The 18,874-nt window shown below is 44.5% G+C and overlaps 1 protein-coding gene across 3 annotated transcripts in view; it reads left to right on the forward strand.

Moving 5' to 3' along the window:
* The window catches only part of SEPT9 (septin 9), a 326,641-nt gene that overhangs the window by 90,736 nt on the left and 217,031 nt on the right, over positions 1-18,874 (forward strand). Inside the window, exon 1 of one of the 3 annotated variants that reach the window (XM_015414347.1) lies at positions 11,997-12,057. The exons of the other annotated variants lie outside the window; for them this stretch is intronic. Within the exon in view, the coding sequence (XP_015269833.1) occupies positions 12,036-12,057 (22 nt within the window). The 5' untranslated portion in view covers positions 11,997-12,035. Of the gene's footprint in view, positions 1-11,996; positions 12,058-18,874 lie in introns of those variants that run through there. 3 annotated transcript variants of the gene reach the window in all.

Consider the following 18,874-nt stretch of genomic DNA (forward strand, 5'->3'; position numbering starts at 1 on the left):
CCCAACCCGGCACTGAAGCCAGGGGCGAGCGGGGAGCCACTCGCCTCTCGCTGTTTCCCTCCCGGCACTGAAGCGAGGGGCGAGCAGACCCGCTCTCCCCCCGGTGTTTCTTTTCCCGCACCCCCCCCCAAGCCACCAGACCCGCCCGCCCCTCGCTGTTTCTTTCCCCACCCCCCCGACCCGGCTCCGAACCTACGTCTCTCTCTCTGTCCGCCGGGCGTCGCGACTCTCTCTCTCTCTCTCCACCCCCCACCCTCTCTCCGGCTCCGCGGCGAGGGCCTCCCTCCCTGCTTGCCGCTCGCCCCTCGCCCCCTCCCTCCCAAGCGGCGGCGGCAGTTACAGAGTGTCTCCTGCGCACGCGCAGGAGACGCTCTTGCACTTTCGGGGGAATTTAAACATCCCCTCGAAATTTTTTTCAACTTTGTTTATTTTTGTGCACATGTGGGGACTGGCCCACATGTGCACAAACCTCCCCCGCCCCCCCCAGCTGCCCCCGGAGCACTAATTTAGCGATCCGCACTCCGGGGGCAAGTTGGGAATTAGCTATATAGATGATACTTCGGAAGAGATGATTCAAACAGGTAGTTTGGTATTTTTATTGGGTTAAGAATACCAACTGAAAAGATTACAGAAGTTGGCAATTCTTTCCTGAATTTTTTTTAAAAAACCCACAAGAATAATGAAGTATAAATGTTACCAACAGCTACCAGAAATGTGCAGTTGTTCAAGAGACCTTTGAGGCACCCTAGACAACTCACCCCATAAAAAGGCATTTTTTCACAATCATACACAAACAGCTGATCCCTGTGACTCCTTAAGCAAAAGGTCAATGGACATATCAACATCCCACTTGAATTCTCCTTCTGTTACTTTTCAGCCCTGTGACTTGCCTTCATAGATAAATTAAAATTTCAAAGGGGGGAGGGAAGTAATAATAATAATATTTATTGCATTAGCAAAAAAGCCATAGCAACTGTACAGGATAGGAAGGGAAGTAGTGGAGAGGGACCCCTCTGGTCACATACAGCTAGGAACTGTACAGGCAAGTTATTTCAGCTACTATGTAGTATTCCAAAAACCCTAATTGTAGTCTGGTCACGGAATAATGTACCCACTTCTAAATCTGTTCTCAGACAAGGGCTATTCATGGCTTTGGGAGTCAAGGCTTTTTCTTCCTGTTTTAGGACTGCTTTAAGATTTGAGAATTGAGGTCAGACAGGAACATTTGATTATGGAACATCAGTTCTTCATCAAATGTTCATCTGCATGCACAAGAATTTCCCTTTCTATAACGAAAATTGCCTTTCAAAATAAGGACTTCTCAGCACTAGATTTTTTATTTTTATTTTTATTTATTTATTTTGCTTAAACAGCATTCCAAACTCTTGATGTGTGAGGCAAGCAATGTCCTGTTATGGCATGTTATGCTACATATGTTCATGTGGGATGGGGGGAAGCAGAAAGAGAAGGGAGACCATAAGGTTGATATGTTCTCAGTCTTTATATAGACCATTGACTTTTCCTGTTTTTTTATAGAAATAGTACAGTATAGGCTTAAGATACAACTAGAGGGGTTAGTGTAACTTTAAATTTCATTGGATAGCTCTAGCATTAGCTTGTATATTGCTTTTTGTTATCTAAGTTTTGTAAGAATACAATTTGCCAATGGATGGTTACGTTAAAAGGACGCTAAGGAGCTACAGCTGTTAAGGCTCTAACCTCACCTTCCAGATGGCCCGTTTACAACTATAGTTGCACTTTAGGAGTTATGCAGAAATTGTGGGTGAGTGGCAATCCCTTGTAGTAAAATGTCTTAGATTTTGGATATTGTTAAATGATTACGTTTGGTCTATTGGCTATATTTCTTACATACTCTCGTCTAGAGATCGCTCTTTCACAGAAATAGCCACATAGAATAGATTGGTTCTCAAAGTACTTTATTTCTACAATGAATGGATACCAGGAGACAACTACATGTATGTAATGAATTTTTATTAGAATTATATTGAATTTATATGGTACATTGCACTTTGTAATACTGTATATCACATTTATTGTTGAAAGGAGATAGTCCAGTTCGGAGGAAGATTCTCAAAATGACTTGGTAGTCCGGAAAACTTTGTTAATTTCAAATGCTACATCTTGGACTCCCTTCTTGTTATGATGCTATAATTGTTTGTTAATACACTGATCAATTGTAATTGTTGAAATTGTTAAAATAATCACAATGTAATATTTTTATTGTTCTGGCTGCCACAAGTTAAAGCATTCCAAGTGGGAGAGTCTTGTGCTCCCAGTAGTTGATTTCTTAGAAAAACTAAACATGGAAAGTGGAACCTCAGAAAACATTTACCAAAACTTATTTCAAGACCTTGGAGAACTGCTGCAAATCAGAGTAAACTAGACCAGGCTAAATGAACCCAAGCTGTACAAAGCAGCTTGGTATATGAATGTGGATTCTGTGTAGATACCACATATGGTTTTGTGGTTAATGGACCAAAAAATGCATTGGAGCCCTTGAAAGTCCTGTGTTCATGCATGCCATTCATTGCCTGTTTATAGTGGATAATCCCAGGATCCAGCCTGATGCACCCTGTATCTCTGAAATTTTGCAGAATATCAAAAGATGTCTGAGCCCGAGTAGCTGCATAATGGATGTTTTGTTTGTCTGTCTTATGTAAGCATTGCCCTCATTGCCTTGTAAAGTATTTTAGAGTATGAAAGACAAGCTCTGTCCAAGCTAAAGCTTCTAGCCTTTAACTGGCTTTTGCTTTTCTTCCTGCCTCCACACCCCATCTGAGGAAAAAGATTTCAGAGTCCACAACATGTCTCAGCAACTGAAGATGATAGTTAGCCCAAAAGTTAGGGGAAGTAGACACAGCGTGAGGATAGAACTACATAATGCATTTAATTCCATGGTTATTACACCTCCCCCCATTTTTTAACAGAAAGCAGCTGCTGGGTCTGAAACTTTAAGGAGAAATTGACAGAGTAAGACAGCCTGTCAGTGCTGTCCATGTAGTTTTTGCGCTGAAAACTTCTACCTTCCAGCTGCCCATCCCTGCTAAGTAAATTGTATAGGTACCTGTATTTTTTTCCTGCAACATAGGTAGCAGCAGTTTGGGGATAGCAATGATCAGCAGAATGATCTGCCCTTGCACACACGTCCCTTAAAACCTAGTGGCTGTTTTCTTTTTATCAGGAAGAAATAATCTCATATCAGTGTGAAAAAATGCATATCAATGTGCAGGGTCAATTTTAGTTTGCTCAATAATACTGTAAATTTTGAAAGCAATCAGCTGTATCTAGAACTGTGGCAGAGTGCAACCAAAAACTACAACCAGAACCTCTTGAATGCAGTGGAGGAATGGTTAAATGGGAAGGTTCTATGTAAAATGATTGGACTATGGGCAATCAGTCAACATGAGCAGGGCATTCAAGTGGCTGAGTTTGACAGTGAAAAATCTCAGTTGTGCCTTGGACTCCTTCAAGGCTGCTTGGTAGATAGGACCATGCAAAATTTGTACCATGAGAGGCCATAGAATAACTGTATGCTGTATGCAGGCATCGGTGATGTCCCATCATCTGGGTTTTAGGGTTGAGATCTGCTGTTTTGCCTTAAACCATTTCCCATTATCTAACAGAAAGTATACCTCCCCCTTTTTAAAAAAGATCTTTCATAAGGACCTTCCCCAGCTCGGCCTTAATCTAGAACTGGGTATATTCCATTTCTCCTGTTATTGCTGTATTCCACGTCATGGATTCCGAAAGGCATGGTAAATCATATATAGTCTTGTCTTTCTGTATCATTCACCGTCAAATTTCAAAGGTAAAAAGCAAAATTTCTTTTCATGTGTGGAAACCAAAAACTTTCTTAACTGCCTAATTCTTTGAGATATCTGGATTGATAGCAGCAACATCCAGAATTATGATGAAAGACCTAAATGAAAATGTTAGGAGAGATTCAAATCATCCTGTCTCAGAGTATGTCAGAATCCTGTAACTATTTCTCCTTATATATAATTCTGTTTTGGTCATGCACTCCCCTGAACATTCCAACACATTTCCAAATCAGTTGGCTCTGTGATCTGTCATTCAGAGGATCTCCCTATCCTCTGGCTGTGTTGCCTGAGTCCTGCCTCCAACATTCTAAACAGTTTGCTGTTCCTCTCCCCCCCATAGCCAGTCAGAACACAGAGGTCATTTGCATATGTGGCCTGATTGACCTTTGCCTTGGAACACAGAGGTTATTTGCATATGTGGTCATTGGCCTTTGCCTTTAACATTCTAAACAGTTTGCTGTTGCTGTTCTGAGGTAAAATGTGTTTTGAGGTAAAATACATTTCCCCTTAGTGCCTGTTGGGATAAACCATTGTTGCCAATTTCCAGGTGAGGGCTGAAGATCACTCAGAATTACAACTGCTTTCCAGATGGCAGAGAGCAGTTCCCCTGGAGAAAATGGTGGACTCTGTGTCCTTATATCCTGCTGAGATGGCCCCTGTATGACAGCCAATGTGACGTAGCAGTCTGGACTTTAGAGCACGGGAGAGGCTGCAGGGGTGTGGGGGGTGGAAAGCTGAAGACTGAGGGGAAAATAAAGGTAGGTTGATGATTCGCTGGGAAGGAGATAGGGTTGCCAACTCCAGGTGGGAAATTCCTGGAGATTTGAGGGGTGGAGTCTGGAGAGGTTGGGGTTTGATGAGGGGTGGAACCTCAGACAGGTACACTGCCATAGACTCCACCAAACCAGCCATATCCTCTTGGGGAACCATTGTTGCCAATCTCCAGGTGAGGGCTGGAGATCACTCAAAATTACAAGTGTTCTTCAGGTAGCAGAGATCAGTTCCTCTGGACAAAATGGTGGACTCGGTGTCATTATACCCTGCTGAGGTCACCACAGCATATTGACACTGAGTGCTCAAGGCCAGGGCACCCGCCCAGAGCCTCTTTCTAGAGTTTGTTTTATTTATTTCCACAACGGACCTTATTCCCAGTTCAGCATACAGAAGGAATGATTTACTCTGCAAATGCCTGTTACAGAGTTTCTTGCTTCTTTGACTAAAGGAAATTTCTTGGCAGAACTGCATTTCTCTGATCCCACATGCTACTTCCTGTGTTCACCCACCCTGGATTTTGAGTAACTACAATAATTTAGCAGATATGTGGGGAAAGTACATATAGTTCAGTGCAAGGCTACCACAGAAGCTGTTGTCCAAAGGAAAACTTCTTGACAGCTTCATGATTCATCTGTTCTAATAATTTGGAATGGAACATAAATCACCAGATAAATGTAATCCAGTAGTGTCATGTTTTGCACAAAAAGACAAATGCCATTTAGAGGTCACACATAGTCACACAGTATCCAAAAAGATACAACATTATTCCTTCTTAGTCAGCACTGGTCATGTAGGCTGGAGAAGTATTTCTAAATCTGGAGTCCATGTCTTGAGAAGGAGGCTCATGGAAGTGCTCAGAAGAAAGCACCAAGAGTAGTAAAGTGTTTGTGAAAGCAGTTTATTTAGTAACCCAAAGATATTCTTTTTGATAATCCAGTCATTTTTTACAGTCTTTCATTGTGAGGGGCACCACATAGTTTTATAAAATATCGTTTGCTGTTTCCACCTCTAACTTGGGGATAACAGTCCTGGCCTACTTTATAGTATTCTTGCAAGGCTCACCAAAATAATGTAAAGCAAAGGATGATGAATTAATACTCAGAAGATAATTTCCAGATTTATGACTCTGTGAGTTGGTTTCAATATTGAATTCTATACAAGTGCTTTCTGAAATAACATCTATGGAGATTTCTTTTTTAGGATTAGGCATCAATGCAGAGTTTTCTGGTGCAATTTTGTCAGTAAGATCTGTCGTTTCTTGCTTTTGTCAGTAAGATCTGTCGTTTCTTGCTTATAGCTCTTTTCTAAAAAGTCAACATGTGTAATCATTTCGGGGTAAGTACTGACTTGACCATCATGGGGAATTTAAAAAAATGGTTGGAGATGCACTTGTTAACAGAATCCTAGAGCTGAAAGAGACCAAAGCACCAACAAGTTCAGGTATGTACAACTTGCCCCCTACAAATCCAGTACACCAGCCATATATGGTAGCTTGTCAGTTGCTTGACAACCTCCTAGGCCAGAGGTGTCAAACATATAACCTGTGGGCTGAAATCTGGCCCATCCAGAGATCTTATCTGGCCCATGAGCAACTGGTCATAACTTTTATTGGCAGATAACAGAGGTTGTTAATTATGTATACCACCCAAGTGCTAAGGAGTAATTGGTGGTGGAAATGGGAGGGTGGGCATCATGGAAAGTCTTTTCCTCCCTTTTTTAATAATTAAAAAAAATCAATTTGCTCAGTACTAAGTCAGCACTTGAGAGCATTTTTTACTACCAATAAAACATACATTTTTAGTCTTTGTGTCCCAGAACTGGCAAAAAATGGTCCCACATCTGCAAAACTAGAATTTTTAAATTTTATTTCATTATACAATCACAAATTATTTAAAGAGAAAACAAATTTACATCAACAAGATACAAATAATCAAAATAACAAATTAAATAGATAAAAAGATTAAACTGGGGATAATAGCTGATAATGAATATATTGGTTGGTAGTAATTTAATAACCTCAGGGAGAGTCTTTAAGGAAATAACAGGCTGTTCAGGAGGGGGCTGCCAGCCTTCAAGCCATGCTTGCAAGCCCCCTGGTCTTTCTCCATGCTGGGAGCCTTGATGCTGCAGCGCCAACCATGAGTGCCTTCCTGTCCCAGCTGCTTGCAAACTTCCAGGGGGTGGGGAAAGAGAAGCGGCCATCTCAGCTGGTAAACAAGTGGAAAGGGCTGCAGCCACTTCAAGTTTCATTTTGCAGGGAGAGGAAGTGAGCTGCATGGCCAGTCATTAGGCAGGCAGGCCAAGCACCCCCATACATGGCTGGAGATGGAAGATGCACCTTGCCACCAATGCTCCCTCTAAGCCATGGAGTCTTGTGAGCAAAAATTCTGCTTTGTGAGCTACTGGCGTTAAAGTTATGAGTGAGTGATTTGGCTACGGCATACATCAGTTTGCTCTGGAGACCTCATTCCTGAGCAAAGACAAAAATGTGTGAGCCGGGGGCTAAAAAACTGTGAGCTGGCTCACACTAACTCAGCTTAGAGGGAACACTGCTTGCCACCACCATCACTGCCAGTGCTGCATCACACCATCACACCCACTGGAGAGGAGGCAATGGCCATAACACATTCACCTCCCTACCCTGCCCTGATGGTGTCCCACCTGTACTTCACAAGGCACAATCTCCCATCTTTCCAGGACACCATGCACACATTGCATATCTCATGGTTGGCCTCAAGGGACTGTATGTGGCACCAAAGCCTCCCATATAGTGGATACAACACTCCCTATATCTAACAATGCAGGCACCTCCCTGCCCCACAGGGTCACTTGCACTATCAATGGGGCCTCAGCCATATGGCTGTGTCCCCACTCCACTGGGAAGGCTAAATCATGTTCCATTAAGGGACAATCTCTCTGAAAGTGCTCTGGCTGCCCACACTTAAAGCAGCGACCCCTGATTCCACCATTGACTCCTGTTGTTCTCACCTCTGTTCTTTCCCCTTCCTCTATCTGATATGTTGCTAACCTCTCTCATTCCTCCACAGCCAGTCCATAACTCTGTTGTACTACCTCTTCTGGCTCTGCCCAACCTGGTACCAGGAACCACCCACCCCAGCCTTGGGCACAGACCCTTGCCCTTTTAGGGACTCGTGTCTTCTCTTTCTCCATGCCACCCATCCTCACCTGATCCTCCCATGGGCCTCTCCAGTCCTCTGTGCTTGCCTGTCCTCCCATCAGAGGCAGGCCATATGCTGTCGCAGTTTCCCAGTACCACTTCCAGGGATTGAACAAGATCTTCCAGAGGGTCAGGATTTTGTCTGAGTGCCCACACACGGCAAGATATAGGTATGGTATTCAGCAGCTGTCCTCGAACCACTAGATCTACCACCTGTTCTGCCTGTGCTCCCTTCCGTGCTAACTCCCAGAGCATATACGCAGCTTCATATACTGATCCTCCTTTCCCTCTCTTATATGCCTAGAATCGCTGCATATAAGTCTCAGGGGTGATATGGAACTTTTTAAAAGATGGTAGTCTTGACCTTATTATAATCACCAGTATCTGTAGCATTTAAGGTTTGATAGGTGGTCAGAGCTGGTCCTGTCAAAAAGGTCCCACAATGGCTGCCCACTGAGCCTTGGGCCCCCCACTGCTGTAGCTGTCTATTCAAAAGCATCTTAAGGAGTTCTCCACTCATCTTGGGTATATGAAAAGGGCCAACTGCAGGGTTGCCATCCCCAGTTGCCCTCACAGCTGTCCTGGTGACCAACACCATCTGTATCAGAGTCTGCATCAATCTATCCTGTACTGCCTCCTGTCTGTCCATTAATTGCTGCATTAACTCTCCTTGGGTAGTTGCCAGCCACTCCACAAACCATATTAAATACATGGTGGACACCACTGGCATCTGAGACCTATGGCCCCATGCGGACATGGAGACAGTAGCAGAAGCAAACTTGAGTTGGGGATTGCACAAGTCCTATGCCCCATGTTGGATGCCACTTGTAGCAGTTCACACTGACCCCACCCTTTTACAGAGAAGAAGAAGAAGAGATTGGATATATATCCCACCCTTCACTACCCAAAGGTGTCTCAGAGCAGCTTACAAACTCCTTTCCCTTCCCTTCCCCACAACAGGTGTGAGGTAGGGGGGGTTGAGAGAGCTCTGACAGAAACTGCTCTTTTTTCAAGAACAGCTCTTATCAGAGCTACGGCTTGTCCAAGGTCATCCAGCCAGGTGCAAGTGGAGGAGTGGGGAATCAAACCCGGTTCTCCCAGATTAGAGTCCACGCACTTAACCACTACACCAAACTGGCAGAGAGTGACAAAGGCCAGAAACTCCCAAGTACTGCAAATTAGGTGTTCACGTAGTCACACTATCACCACAAAGTGGGTGCGTTCAGACAGGGCATTTACAACGGTATAGGTGCCGGTTGGAATCGGTGAACTTACCGGCATTCACACAGCGAACATCTGCCTTCCGTCTCTAACCGTTGTAAAGAGCTTTAAACCATTGTACTCTGCCAGTAGGTCCCCAAGTGGTGGTATCCTGAGTGCAATGATTGTAATCGGTTTACCTCCCCGTCTGATTGCTCTCCACCGGTGTCTAGCCACTTCAGTTCAGAAGCCGAGGCTTCCGATTTTTGCCCACCATTTTTTTTTTAGTAGGCGATGTGCACTTGGGCGAAGCTTCGCCCTGGTGTTTTGTTTTTTTTAAGTTTGTTCGCCCTGGCATTTGTTTTTTTAAAAACGAAAAGGTCCTTAGTTTAGCGTTTGCATGAATGGGGGCGCTGCAATGCACAGCATGCCCCGGGAGGTTCTGTCTACCCTGGCACCGGCACCTTCACTGCTTGTGCGGCTCCAGAGGGGAGGAGCTGAGTGCTGCCTAGTCAGACTGGTTGCTACCATGCGCTGGCCGCAGGACCGCCTCACAGGCAAGGGAGTGGTCGGGCAGGCTCCTCTGGAGTCCCGCCGTATGAATCTCTCGCCTCACTAAAGTAGCGCTTGCAGTGGACACTTCCGGCGGGAGGGTGGGTGAGCAGCGACCTCTAGTGGACTGCTCCTGCTCGAGACCCAGTCAAGTCGCTCTTTGAAAACAGGCTTTACGGCATATTTTGCTCTCCCCCCCCAGCGCCGGCACCTTAGAATTTCTTCCAACTTTAAAGGTAAGATGGGGTGTTTTGCGCATGCGCGAAGATTGCCATTCTATGGATGGCTGTCTATGCGCATGTGCAAACTGAGTAAAAAAACAAACAAACCGCCGATGCCCACTGTGTGTGGACAGGCATACAGCGATGGGCTCCACTGTGAGGGAGGTAAGTGTGATCCCATTTCAGCCGGCATAAACTGCAACGGTTCCAACCGGAACAGTTTATGCCGGCTGAAACGCCCCGTCTGAATGCACCCAGGGTCTCCCATGAATCATTTAAGCCTCCACTGCTACTCTAGCACAAATTTGGCTTGCTTGTTCACCCAAGGCTCTCACCCAAGTTGCCTCTCTTACAAATGCCACAGTCCTTGTGGGCCCTCTGCCAGTCCCTCTCTCAAGGCCAGTCCTTTCTCTGGCAGGAAGATCAATGGCTGTCTTCTCCATTGCTTCTCTCTGGGAGGTATATTTTTCTTCACCCTCTCTGATAACATCCAGATTTTCCAGCTGTCTTCCTCAGGCTCCCAGCTTTCACTGCTACATTCCTGTTTCAAGTTGCCTCTTGGACTTCTGTCAGCTGTCACATCCCTCTCTTGCCTGGTTCCTTGCAGACACACTCCAGCCCCCCCCCCCAATTCTGGCATCTGTCCCTTTTATTTCCTGGCCCCTCTGCCTCCACCCTTTTCCTAATTGCTTCCACCTGGGCTTCTGTGCTAATCTGCTAATGTTCCCACCCCAATTAAGAAAAGTGTATTTTTGCTGTTGTTGTAGCTGCAAAATAAATACACCGGAGAAAAAAGAATGGTGTATAACAGAAGCACAGAATCTGGTCAGTCTTAAGAACTCAACAACTTGGAAAATCTGCAGTAAGCTGTGCATACATAAAACGAGAGTTTAAAAATAAATAGGGCATTGTTTCCTGTCCTGAAAAACAAAATGCTCTAAATCTTACAACAGCACTACAGATAAGATTAGAATTTCAACAGCCAATCCATATGCAAAAGAAACTCCTCAGGAAAGCTCCTCCATTAGCATGTCACAGCCTGGGAAACTCCTACAAGATAATGACTCAGCCCTACCCCACCTTCCTGAGTAGATATAAATTACCTGCCTACCATCTTTCTTCTCACATTGACACAGAAAGTATTCCATCTTTCTGTGTTATACCTCTGAGCAGGGCTATTTTTGGGCAGGAACGCACAGGAACGGAGTTCCGGCTGGCTCCCAAGTTGGCCACACCCAGCAGGAACTCATTAGCATAATAGGCCACACCCAATAACAGAAACTCATTAGGATTGGCTACATTAGGGGTGTGGCCTAACATGCAAAGGAGTTCCTGCTACAAAAAAAAGTCCACGTTTTTGACAACAAACATGGTAAACAGAATAAGAAGCAAAAGGTGGGTGTGGCTGGATGTCGACACTTCTGGTAACATGGGGGTGCAGCTTAATATGCTAATGAGCTATGCTCTCATGGGTGTGGCTGGATATACTAATGAGTTTCTGTTGTTGGGTGTGGCCTACTATGCTAATGAGTTCCTGCTGGGCTTTTTCTACAAAAAAGCCCTGTCTCTGAGGAAGTCAGTCACAGGTGCTGGCTAAACATCAGGTACTACAGTGCCAAGACCACGGCCATACAGCCTGGAAAATCTACAACAACAAATGAACTCCAGCCGTGAAAGCCTTTGACAACATGCTTTCCACTGGAGTGAGCAAACATGTGCTGTAATCCTTCCTGTTAGCAGATACCCTGTGCCCCCCCCCCGCTTCTCTTCACTGAGGAGTGAAGTCAGCCTTCATCAGTATTTATGCACAAATTGATAAAACCTCAGGCCAAGCTGGCTGGCGGAATAAGCAGGATTCTGAAGCTATAAAACATTTTAGCCAAAAAGTGAGTAGGGGAGGAGAAATGGCAGCAAAATTAAGCATGGAGAGACTTTACAGCAGCTGAATGAGTTGGTTGCTTTGCTCCAATATAAAATAAAATATATATATTTTAGGGGGGAGAAATCGTGTTGAATTTTTTCCCCCTGGGTCATGCCTTTGGCACCCTCTTTACTTCTCTCTCTTTACTTCAATGAGACAAAGCTACTTCAGTTTGGAGTGCAAACATATGATCAGCACATGGAAATGTGGTAATCTGGATGCAGGCGTGATTGCAAGCAATTGCAGAAATTAAACTTTAAAAGCCTTTCTGGAGAGGAGGGAAAGGCAACAGGCAGAGTGGTTAAGTACAGTTTGGGAGACGTGGATGCTAAATATATCGTATAGTCATGGAGAGGAACTGGATTACTGGTGAGTGATGGAGTCATTTTGTATGGCATGTATACTTTCTGTCTTTCTCCTTTCTCCCACACATCCATCCTTCTAGTTCCAGTTTTCTTGGGAAAAGATCAGCTAAGCTCTTATTTCACTTCAGCCTTCACTAACTTTCATTACTTTTGCTCTCTCTTTCCCCTCACTGTTTCACAGTCTCTCCACACAGACATTATTGCAACAGGAGCATCCAGGGTTGAAACAGTTTTCTGAACCTGGATTTAATTTCATTCTTTTCTCCCCACTCCCCCCCCCCTTTTTTTTAGTCTTCATGGGAAGGGGATGAATGCTGAGCTTGTTAGCTGTGAATCTGGGTGATGGTGGAGTGCCTGGGAGGGGGAGGAAGAGAGAACCTCTCCCCATTCTTGGCTCGAGGATGCTTTTATAGTCTGAAAGTAGGCTGCATATCATTTGTTTGCTTGTATGTCGTGGTTTAGCACTCTATTTCATGCCAAAACTTGTTTGAAAGGCAAGAGTTTCCATCCTCTCTTGTCCTTTAGAATGGTTTGAATGGCTACACTGAGAATTGGCTACAGGGCAAGAGACTTCTCATTGCTAGGATAAGGTGTCTTGGGTGCATGCATAGTTCATGTAAAGGTAAAGGTAAAGGTTTCCGTGGTCATGTGGCCGGCATGACTAAACACCAAGGCGCACAGAACGCTGTTACTGAAGTGGTACCAATTTATCTACTTGCAATTTCTTGCTTTCGAACTGCTAGGTTGGCAGGAGTTCATGTACAGTGCTATAAATGTGGTGAATTGTGCTAGGTTGGCAGGAGTTCATGTACAGTGCTATAAATGTGGTGAATTGTGCTGCTGCGGATATTATTTTTCATTTACAGACAAGTAACACATTGGCAAAGAGAATATTATGCTGGAGATATGAGTTAACATTTAAGGTGTCACTGGGCTTTTGCGAATAGCATAAGTCAGAGGAGTATCTGTCACTATCCCAAATTATGGTCAGTTACCTTCAAAGTCAAAAGTGATTATCAAAGATAAGGATGTACCAGCCCTGCTGTCAAAAAGATGTGTGTATGGTGACTAAGCTATTGACCCAAGCTGGGCCATGCCTTACAACAAGCTTCTAAGTCTATTTGGTTCATTTCCCCATATGAATGTGAGGGTAATAATACTGATTTGCCATCCAGAGTTGTTGAAAGGATTTCTGAGTTAATGTATATACTTAATGTATGTGCTTCTAGTATTGATGTATGTAAGCTGTATTTTTTATTATGTAATGTTGCCCTAAATTTTCAGGACAGAATGTATCTGAATTCACAAAGCCTCTCTAATAATGTCCAGCAAGAACACATCAGAAGAGAGAATGTTCATATTTAGCCTGGACTAAATTTGTCTCATGTTTGTGTATGACCCACACTTTCCACCAAGAAATTATGTGGGCCTGAGATGGCTTGGGGTTTTATGGCATTGCCAGACTGGTTTCCTCAACAGGTTTGTAACAAATGGCTTGGAAGAAGCTGTTGCCTCATAGAGACTAGAAGGCTGTAGCCTCCTGATATTTCTGTCTCAAGCAGCTTTTTGTTTTTAGGTAACTGATGACTGGGATGAGGAACAAGCTGCCTCTCTCTAGCCCTGAAGCCTGCCTCTGTTCCTGGATGTTGTTGTTTTTCAGCTGGCACAGAAAAAAAAACGCTAGTTGGGAAGTACAGTGAGCTGTACTGCACTCCTGGGCGTTCCTGGCTTTAGCTGTTGGGGATTCACATTGGAAGCAAAGCCACAAGTTCTAGACAAAAACCACCAGGGGAGGGTGGAGCAGAACAGTGGCTAGTCCAGCAATACACACAATGTACATTCAAAGTATACAGCTAGTCCAGCAAATCTGCTGCTGCCAAACAATGCGTCCATATATGATAGAAGCTCTACACGGAATATAACCCAGTTCAGAGTGCAGTTGTGACACAGTCACAAATCAAAAAGTAAAAGTGCAAATTTCAAACAACTGAGCCCAGCCTGCATATCAAGTCCGTTGCATCATATCCATACATGTCACACATTAATAAGAAATGGTTATGTATGCTAAGCTCACTCCCGTGGGTCTCCCTCTCCTGTAATATATTTACACTCAATAAATGCATGCATGAAAGAACAACAAATAATAAATAAATGTTAAAAAGTGGGGGGATGGGTGGCGGAACTGTTACCACTATAAAATAATGGGGCTAATGGAGCCAATTGTAAGAATGCAAAATTGTGTTAAGCCTAAATAAAGTGAACATTTTGCCATTTTGAACCAGAGGGAACAAAAATGGAAGTTGATGGGGGGGGGGGGTTGCGTGTGTGTGTGCGCGCACACACACGCACATAGGGAGATAATGAGGGAACACAGCAGTCCTACTCACAAGCAGCTGTCACAATATCTGATTTTATAGGAGTCTGTGGTAATTCACTACACAAGGGGGTTGATGTGGTATCTGATGGCATTTTCTGTTTGTGTGTTTTGTTTTGCTTCTGTTTGTGTGTTTTGTTTGTGGCTTTGCTTTGATACTTAAATAACACAATATAAACTAGGGGACGGTTCACATATGGCTTCAGCATATACGTTCTTCTTCAGAGTCACTGTGGTGAAATAGTTCATATGTCAGATTAGGCCTGGCAAAATGCTGGTTCAAATCTCTACTCAACCACGAAACCTACAAGGTCGGTCAGTCAAATAGTTTATTGTATATAGCCATTGGCCATTACAAGTTTGGAGGTGTCAAACTCGCTGACTTCTTTGCCATGTATTTGGAGAAATTCTAGGGGAGGGGGGAGTGTGAATGTGTGAGTGTGAGACTGGCTTTATTGTAGGGCAATACATCTCATGTAACTTCCTGAAGATACCTTCTTTCCCAGGGATGCCGGCCAGATGGCCTTGGTCTGTCTCTCTGTCTCCCTGCTTGCCACCTTAGCTGAGAGATAGGGCTGCCAAGTCTCGTTGAATCGCGGCGGGGGATCGTCATTCTTTACAGGAGCTCTGCCGTGGGGGATGGCAACAGGCGTTGCACCGCCATCACCAGAATGTGATGCTACACGTTGCTCTGGCAACGGGGCTGTTTGGAGTCCCGTTGCCAGAGCGACGCATGGCCGAGGTACCTGCTGACAATGGTCCAGCAGCACCAGAAGCCATCCTGCCTTAGCATGCAATGAAGGCCTTGCCACCACCCCTGAAATAGTCACCAGGGCTCTGTTAAGCATAGGCAGGGCCCATAGGTCCTGACTCCTGAGGAGACATCTTCACTCTGCAGGAATGGTGACAGCACAGAGCCAAGCCCAAGGGGGCCCAAAGGGGGCAAAGTGCTCAATTGACTGCATGGAACCCGATCCCCAAGCCAGGTAGTAAGAACGATAATTCTTCATAGGATCCTGGCCAAAGCACAGTGCAGCCAAGAGCTCAACACCTGCCAGCAGGACAGCTGAGTCTGATTACTTCCCAGTAAGACACAGGGAGGGGAAAACAAACTTGACCCAAAAACTGGAATCAAGAACCACAAGGGTAAGAAAGAAGTCTGATAAAGGGCCAACCTACTTGAAACTTGTAATATACAAAAATACATGTATTTTTTAGAAAGACAGTTAAAAACATATAAGGGCCCAATGAAAGCCTTGTTAAGAAGTTCAAGTGGCCTAAACACAAGGGCCAATACACATGACCTGATGTGTTTCGGCCCTATTGACTTCAGAGGTCAAACAGTATTGAGGTACACGTAACAATAATACATATTACAATAAGATAACCAATAAGTTAATACTGGACCAAGAAAAGGAAGGTTAAGCAGCAAGATCTATAGACACAAGACAAAGATGTTTGTGAGGCCTCCACAGATGAAAGTCATATGTCTGGTGCCAAATGCACAGCTGCTGAATTAGAACATCTTCCAATTTAGTTCCAAAAAGCACCTGCGTGGCTATCTTAGTCAGAGCTAGGTTGTATTGGAGTGCTGGCTTTTTGCTGTGAATAAATATGTTGTTGTTGTAGTCAGAGCTAGAGCTTCCTCAAGCAAATACTGGTTCCCAGCCTATTTAGGTTGATGCTTTGGAAAGCTGTCTTGCTGGATCAACCAGCCCACTAGGCACAAGTCTGTGTTCAAACATCGGTGTCTCAAATCTTGTTGTCTTGACCTGAAGGTACTGCTTTCAAGGAGACCTGACTAGGCTGGCTTGCAGAACCCACTATGTTTTTTTTTAAAAAAATGGCAATTGACTATTATTATGTTGATATAACACCTTAATCTCTCCTTATATATAATTGAATAGTGGGTGCCAAAGTTCTAATTCTAAAATGCACTCCCTTAGTGTATGGCTGATGGCACTGCTCCTCAGCATATATCGCCACCAATCAGAAGGCAAAGCCCGGGTCCCGCCCACACCACAACTGCTGCGACAACCTGGTCTTTTGCATATGGAAGCTGATTGGACTTCACTCCATTCCACACCTCAAACTCCCCCCCCCCCTGCAAGGCAGTTGGAATGTCAGTTACATATGGAACCTTCTGTATTCTGGTGGTGTGCAGGTCCCAGGTTCATGTTTTAAAAGCAGACTGACACTGTTTGCCCAAAGCCAGAGCACTCTCCCAGAGCCTCTTTCTAGATCCCGTTGTATTTATTTCCACAACGGGCCTTATTTCTAGTAATATATATAACAGGATCTCTGAATCCACAGATTTCATTTATCTTTTACAAAAGTAAGTCTCTAGCCTCTTCTGTTGCAGATATAAGGAGAAAGGCATATCTCCATAATGGAAGATACTAGAGACTTACTTTAAAAAAAGAAGCTGACAATTACACGTATTGTTATGACATTATATTGATACTAGGAATAAGGCCTGTTGTGGGAAGAAATACAACAAGCTCTAGAAGGAAGCTCCAGGTGAGTATCCCGACTGTGGCTGGTGGGGCGGCAGAGGGAAGGGGAAAATAGAGGAAGGCAAGCCATGTTTATTTCCTTCTGCTTAGCTATAAGGCAAGGGGTTATGCAGTGGCAGCTAAGGTAGAAAAACACCTCCTCCTATGCCATGTCTTCTGGGTTCCAAGGGTCTGGAAAGCAGTTCCATAGCCAGTTACAGGGTTGCCAACTCTGGGTTGGGAAATACATGTAGATTTGAGGGATAGAGCCTGGGGAGGGCAGGGTTTGGGGTGTGGAGGGACCTCAGGAGGGTATAATGCCATAGAGTCCATTGCCAAAAGCAGCCATTTTCTCCAGGAGAACTGATCTTGGAGATCTCCAGGTGCTGCCTGGAGGCTGGCAGTCCTAAAGGGAGGGCCAGACCTGTAGATTTTAGGGGTAGAGCCTGGGGAGGGCAGGGTTTGGGGTGTGGAGGGACGTCAGCAGGGTATAATGCAATAGAATCCACTGCCCAAAGCAGCTATTGTAATAGCTGGGAAATTTTCTGTAGGGGAAATGATATGCTGTGGCTGGGGAACACGGTGATTTCTGGGAGATCTCCAGTCCCTACAGGGAGATTGGCAACTCCAGTGACTGTTTAGGGGAAGATTGGGATATGTATTTTGGCAACTCCAGTGGCTGTTTAAGGGAAAATTGGAATATGTCTTTCACCTCCGGACACATTCAATGACTCCCAACAGCAACAGCAAACTGTTTAGAATATTAGAGGCAAAGACCAATCAAGCCACATATACAAAGTACCTCTGTGTTCTGACTGGCTATTGGGGGGAGAGGAACAGCAAACTGTTTAGAATATTGGAGGCGAGACTCAGGCAACGCAGCCAGTGGATCAGGACAGCTTCTGAGTGACAGGTCAGGGAGTCAAAGGCTGTGGGAGCGTGTGGAACATTCAGAAAAGAGTCACACCAAAAGAGAATTATATATAAGGAGATATAACAACATTCAATTGCAGATTTTTTTTAAAAAAAAAAAGCCCCAGTGACTTGAGGGAAGATGAATGGTTGCTGCTGGGAGGGGGGTGGCAGGGAAACTGTGGGGACAGCTGCAATATGGAAGTCCCATTGCTACTGCAGTGTTTTGGCAGCCATACCAGGAACAGGGACACCACACAAGCCTGCCCCCAAGTGGAAACCACCAGGGCTGTTGCTAGGATAAAATGAGGAAGGAAGAGATATGTATGCCGCTCTGAACTCCTTAGAGGAAGAATGGGATAAAAATATACTAGACAGAAAAAACTGATGTCCCTCTTCAGTTTGGTGCATTTATTAGAGCAGTCAGAATCCCAGATTTCCGTGGTATCAAAAATGTGCAGGCCTATCTACATGGCAGCTTCCTGTGTCCTTGGTTTAGCATTTTTGCCCTAAACCAGATGTATGGATAGTGGACAAAATAAATACCTTCTGTTGTGCACTATGTGTAACTTCTGTCCTACAAACTGCATGAGATGTTCTGCTTCTGCAGCTTCTTTATAACATTTGAAATGTGCATGGGTAAGGGCATGCCAGTGCAATGATTATAGTGTCTGTATGAAGTCCCCCTGAAAAAGTCCTTGCAGTGACCTCTAGGGTAGATGCCCATTATGTGTTCTTTAGATCAATGTTGTCCTCCAGTGGACACCTAGTGTATTCAGGGCTGTTGATGGCATTTGGGCACTGGGACAGGAGAACATATGCGTACACAGATTTGTCAATATTGGCAGAGAAAATTAGGACCTCTCTATATTTCATCTCAGCAGGCAAAGCTTCTTTCCATGCTCAACCTGGAAACTATGAAGGAATACAAACATGACAGTCTTGTAAAGTTAACTGGCCGTGTTATTTTAACATCAACTCTCATTGCACAAGGAGGCTCAAGTCACATCACTAGAAACTAAGAGAAACAAGAGAACTAA

This window comes from Gekko japonicus, unplaced genomic scaffold, assembly GCF_001447785.1.
Source record: "Gekko japonicus isolate JY-2015 unplaced genomic scaffold, Gekko_japonicus_V1.1 scaffold152, whole genome shotgun sequence".
In the NCBI taxonomy this organism is placed as follows: domain Eukaryota; kingdom Metazoa; phylum Chordata; class Lepidosauria; order Squamata; family Gekkonidae; genus Gekko; species Gekko japonicus.